The sequence below is a fragment of the Acomys russatus genome, chromosome 20, assembly GCF_903995435.1.
Source record: "Acomys russatus chromosome 20, mAcoRus1.1, whole genome shotgun sequence".
In the NCBI taxonomy this organism is placed as follows: Eukaryota; Metazoa; Chordata; class Mammalia; order Rodentia; family Muridae; genus Acomys; species Acomys russatus.
This window is the reverse complement of record NC_067156.1, coordinates 32187018-32193138: the sequence shown is the minus strand read 5'-3', so window position 1 is coordinate 32193138 and position 6121 is coordinate 32187018. Positions and strand designations below refer to the sequence as shown.

Below are 6121 nucleotides of genomic sequence, written 5' to 3'. Positions count from 1 at the left end.
CAGAAAACCTGGAGCCATAAGTGGTTTGGTGCCATCCATATCTAGTATGCCCATTCTGTCTCAGATTCCCCGTGCCTGTTATTGCATCCTCTTCCACTGCAGCACCTCCAGCTACATGTGGTCAATGAACCCTTGAAATATGACTGGTCCAAAAGTACTAATAGTGGAAAATATGGGTCAGTAACAAAGATTTATTAAATAAAACATTTGTATAAGTTGAATTAGTGAGTGATATATTGGGCTTGATAAAGTAGTTAGAATTAATTTTACCTAGTTTTGTTAACTACTAAAAATTTAAATTATATATACAACAGAAATATATATATATATGGCTCATACAACATTTCTGTTGGAAATTGCCACTCTAGAAATATATATATATAGTGGATTAATTTTCTTAGTCTTTCCATGACTGTAAATAGAAATCCATAATATCAAAAAATTTAAAAAGCAATTATCAAGAGATAAATAATTATATATGAGAAATTAGTAGATTGTGTTAATTAAGGAACTTATATAATGAATATATGGTGTTTATGGAAATATAGATGCTAGGTAAGGGTCTGATATGATAATAGGTAGCTTCATACCTGTATTGGCTGCCTGAGAGTCCATATTACCCCACTTATCCAACAATGGCAGTAACTTGTCTACCAGTATGCTTAGCAACACAATGGGTACCATATATTCAGCTTCCATTTAAAAAAATATCCCTATTATCTAGCAGTGATAAACAAATCCCCAGAAGGATTTCTGCTGAGTTTCTACTTTTATTAAGCAGGCAGTTGGACAGACAACATTGTGATCAGATTCTCAGCGCTTAGATTGGGTGGAGATTTCTCCACATCATCAGACCACTGAGTCTAGAAGGAAAGAGATAGAAAGACTGAAAACCAGTGCGTCCAATACCAACAGCTCTGCATCATTTTCTATAGTAAAAAGATGAGTTTGAAGAATTCTTTATATACACAGATGGTGAAGGCAGGCAGTTTAGAATCAAGGCACAGCTTTTCCCTTGTAACTTTCACCAATCACTTCATCATTTTTCCTGGAAAAGAAGAGGGGTAAGTTAGAGATGCCAGAACTCACTGAAACTACCAGGATATGGCTGCACTGCAAAACAATTGATTAACTATGCCACAGCCTAACAATATTAAATCATGCTCACATTCTATATGATGCGATGATTATTAACTAAGCACCTACTATACACCAATTATTGAGGTGGACACAAACCCAACATGGCTTAACTCCGCTATTGATTGTGTGTTCCCTCATGATAATAAACATGTTAGGTCATGCCTCTGGCACAGTCCTTTATTACTTAAAGAAATCTATTTTTGTATAATCTACAGCTAAGTTTCACAAGAAGTAGTTCTGTCAAGTCACCTACACAGGATGAGAATTATAGGGAAATGTGGTCCAAGCTTATTCCATTAAATTGAACTTTCAGAAAATTACTGAGATCATTTTGTCCTCAGATATGTATTTAAGTTAGATTATGAAGAAAAAGAAGAGTGTATTCTTCCAATAAAATAGGAAGTAAGCCACTAAGAATTTGTAGGCAAAACAATAGCAAACAATAATAAATTAGATTAAATCCTTTCTTAAGCAGGTGTATTAAGGCCTAGAATCACTAAACTAGTTGCAAGTTCACATGGGAAGGATACAGAGGGTTCCAGCTCTTAGTCAATTACATTGTGTCCTTTCGTTGAGGATCTGAGACCAGACATCACCCAACCTGTATTTTCCCACACCAGGCAACAAAGTGTTCATTAAGATTTGCAAATCAAGTGGAGTATTTATCAATTTTTTTACTGCCTAAGTTTCTTGTGACAACATAATGGAGTATAATAACTAATATTTCTAGTGACTATCAGTATTAAAATAGTATTTATTAGATACTGATAAGTGATTTTCTTGAAATACTATTAGCTAAACTAATTTAATTTATTCAAATTAAATAGTAACTGTGTCCACATTTTTCCTTCTAAGTCCATTCTTTAGAATTTCTCTTAAATTCTTCTTTTGGGTTGATACAGATGATGATGAATATAATAATAATAATAATAATAATAATAATAATAATAATAATAATAATAAAACAACAATAATAGGCTCCATTAATTTTTGACACTGTGACAAATGTATTAAAGTCGGTGTATATTAAATGTTTTCAATAATTCATTGAGATATTAAGAGAATGTAGGTGATTCACTAGAAATATCCTATATGAAAAACATAAAAAAATCAGAAATCAAACCCAAGACTATCTTATTTTGATTTAGATGTTTCTATATTATCAAATTCTATCTCATCTACCCTGGGAAAGGGCATTCTCCAGAGAGAATTCCAAAGCAAATAGTGCATGCTCAAATATCTTATTAGGCATTTAAACACAAAGCACCAAGGACCATTAAATTCTTTGTAATATGCAAAGACTTGAGTATTACAAACAAATGGTTTCAATCTGGCAGTTAGCACCTGTCTCTCTTGTCCTCCCTTTCATTTTATTATTGGTATATGCTTATTACCACATGCTTCAATGATTACTTAATGATCTTGCTAGTAATGTGGTCAATTCCGCAGTCACATGACCTACTAGTGTGACTACCCTGGCCAGACAAATTCCCATTTCCCAGTGTAGGAGAACAAAGACAGGACCCAAAGCAGCTATCACCACCTTAACCACAAGAGCCTGTGCACTCACAGATGCAGGTGGGGTAACAGGTACTGCTTCCGGGTTGCTGCTCTCTTCACATTCCCCTTGACTACGTATGTGCGTATTAGTCTGACGCATCCTAAAAAAAGGAGAGATGTTCCAATGATGGAAAAATACTCAGATATAGCAAGAAACAAATGTGTGTAGTATTTGAGTACAAAACCAAACTGAAATTAGTGTAAAAGTGTAGGATATTCAAAGAGCTATTTTTCAGTTACTACCATCTAGGTTTAGTCTCTTGTCCTCTGCTCCTCACTTATCTCGTAGTTCTGAGTATATTTCATCACATTTCTAACAAGACAGAGTCACTAGGTTCTTAATCTAAAGCTTTTTCACAAATGTTAACATCAGAAAGAGAAAGAGAGAGAAAGAGAGAGGGAGAGAGAGAGAGAGAATTTTATGTGTACCTTTCTGTGTTTGTGTGTATGTGTGTGTGAGAGAGAGACAGAGAGAGAGAGAGAGAGAGAGAGAGAGAGAGAGAGAGAGAGAGAGAGAGAGAGAGAGAGAGAGAGAGAGAGAGAAAGAGGCGGGGCAGAGAGAGACTTATGAGCACTGGAACTCATGAACATGGCACAGATGAACAACTTTTGGGAACCACTTTGCTGCTTTACTGTGGGTGCTGGGGATTGACTTTAGGTAGACAGAAACAGCCAGCTCCTTCACTGGCAGAACCATCTCACTAGCCACATGATTGTATTCTGTAGTTGGGAAAATTAGGTCCCAGAGATAAGTTTGACTAGATCAAGTATCTATAATATAACTTTAAGGATAAATAATAGAACAAAATACAATAATACAGGGTTACTTCTAGAACATGAAAATAATATTTGAGAGAATTTCAAGACCTTTAACTTAAGAAGGGGGAAAAAAAAAGAATTATTGTAAAGGAAGAACCCATTTTTCATCTGTGGTGATGGGGAAGAATTCATTGTCTATCACAGAAGCGTAATTTGGTTTTGGACATTATTTAATTTGAAGTTGCTCTCTTTAGCTTCATCTAGCTCCTCAGAAAATATTGGTTTCCTTGAAGACGCCTATGGGGATTATCCTGATTACTTTAATCGATGCATGAAGACCCATGTACTGTAGTTAGCTAGCATTATTCCCTGACTAGTATCCTGGTCCATGTAAGTGAAGACAGGGGCTGAGAAGCAGGAGTAATATATCCATTGCTAGTTGTTCCTGGTCATAGGTGCGATTTGACCAGCTGCTCCAATGTCTTGAAGCCTTCATTTCCCCACCATAATGGACTGTACCTTGAACTGTGTGTAAAAATAAATCCTTCAGCCTTACATTATAACAAACAAACAAACAAACAAACAAAGCCTGAGTCTTCTCTATGAAGACTAGTCCTCAAGATACATTAACCTTCCATTACTTGAGTTTCTGTTTATGAAATTTTCTTGATTAGAGGGTCACTGTAGCCTGGCATAGTTAATGAAAAGTTTGATTAAATAAGATCAATGATAGAGTTCCTCAGGTTTATAATAAAATGAGTTGAAGTATATAGGGGTGAAAGACATGGTGTATATACAGTAACTGAATTCCTGGAAAGGTTAATTCACTCCTTAAGAACTCATTTAAAGTCCACTGATATATTCAGGATACTCATAAGCTCATAGACGTTAAATTCACAGGCTGTGCCACATTTTTATATTATCAAAGGAATTTCTAGTCTCAAAAATGGTAGTAGAATTACTGCATTGGAGATCACAACAGTATAGTATGGAGATCACCAATTATTTAGACCCAGAAAAAGTATGGGTAAGATATTTCCTAATGTTTATGAGTTTTATTACATTTAATGAATCATTTAACTCTTTGTCAGGCTCACTAATGTACTAAGACAATAACAGCAATATACATCAGGCTATGAAATCTTGAAGATGAGATTGGAAAATGACTTATCACCATGTTGTATGTACAGGTACAATGGCTGTAAGTGCAACCTTCATAGTTCACACTTTTAATTATGAAGCATTGTCATTATACTTCCAAGGAAAGTGGGTCACAGGGAGGTTGGGAGAAGGTCAGTGATGTGCACAGGGACAATGAGAAGTTATTGCAAAATCAGTATTTGAGAAGAAAATCAACAAAGCTAAAACAGTCAGTGAAAAAATTAAACAGTGCTTTGTACCTCACCAGCATCTTAATATCAAAGTTCTCTGTAACCAGTGAACTTAGCATCCTAAGGAATCGTCTCCAATTTCTTCAGTGAAGAAATTGAGACTTCAAGGGATGAGACAATTGTCCTAAATGTACATACAGCAATAAAGCTAAGAACAGACATCATATATGACATTTATCCTAGTATACTTTCTATTGCACTAATTCCATCAAGAGAAAGGCTTAGAGATGATGGGAAACCAATGACTGTCTTACAGTCATTGTAGATATTGGTAGATATTGTACGTGGTAGAGACACCCACATATGGTAGTTCTCAACTGCTTTCTTCTCCTCTATGCCAGATGGATGATGGTTACAACTCTCGTGAATCTACCTGCGTCTGCACAGGATTATCTGTTCTTCAATCACTGTGCTCTCACATCTACCCGTTTTCATCTACTACTACTCTAAAGTATAAAGTAGTAGAAACAAACAACTATATTAAAGGGGCCCTTTTTATATGGTTTCTGTTTTAAACATAGGAAAGATAACTCACAAAGTTTGAATGATGGGCTGGTGACTAATAGAAAATTTTAAATAGATGTAGTTAGTATCAGTGCACAATCGTAGGAAACATTACAGTTGTAAATTTCCACACTGGAAGATGACATGGTGCAGGATGGATACTCACAGGTTTTCATGACAGAGCATGCAAGGGTTGGCATATGTTTGGCCATCATCACCACAGACAGGCTGTAAATTCTTTGGGCAAAGATAACCCATCTTGGGCAATATTCGGTAGTGTTTGCACATGTCAGAGTCCTGTACAAGTAAAGCAGAGAGCAGAGTTGCTTAAGAACTTTCAAGTGGTTGCATGGGATTGGAAAACCTTTGCTTTTCCTAACTGCATCTGAGTTGAGATTAAGAAAAGGACTGTGATACACATTATTCAATTGCACATATTGTTTCCTATAATATTCGGTGGACATAACTTCCTAGCTTTGGCTTCTTTTAAGTAAAGGATATCAGTGTGCAAAATGAAACCAAGAATGAAGCAGCCGAAGGACTCTAACAATATGATGCTTAGTAAGCTTGGACATGGTTGTACGAAGTGTTCTAGAATAATAATCATGCTAGAAACGATATGCATCTTTAAAACATGAACTCCCTTTACAATGAACAATTGTGTGGGCCTGCTGCTTTGAGATACTGATCATTCTAAGAGATCAGATTCCAGTATGAAAGATTCAGGCCATCCCTTCCCTGCTAGCTCTGGTCTCTAACTTCTCAGG

The 6121-nt window shown here is 35.8% G+C and overlaps 1 protein-coding gene across 1 annotated transcript in view; it reads right to left on the bottom strand.

Annotated features, from left to right (window-relative positions):
- Positions 1 to 2527: 2527 nt before the first annotated feature.
- The window catches only part of Spink5 (serine peptidase inhibitor Kazal type 5), a 63754-nt gene continuing 60160 nt past the window's right edge, over positions 2528 to 6121 (bottom strand). The window contains exons 30-31 of the mRNA XM_051163946.1: positions 5521 to 5651; positions 2528 to 2801 (exon numbers count right to left, since the gene is read on the bottom strand). Coding sequence (XP_051019903.1) covers positions 2543 to 2801; positions 5521 to 5651 — 390 coding nt within the window. The 3' untranslated portion in view covers positions 2528 to 2542. The remainder of the gene's footprint in view (positions 2802 to 5520; positions 5652 to 6121) is intronic.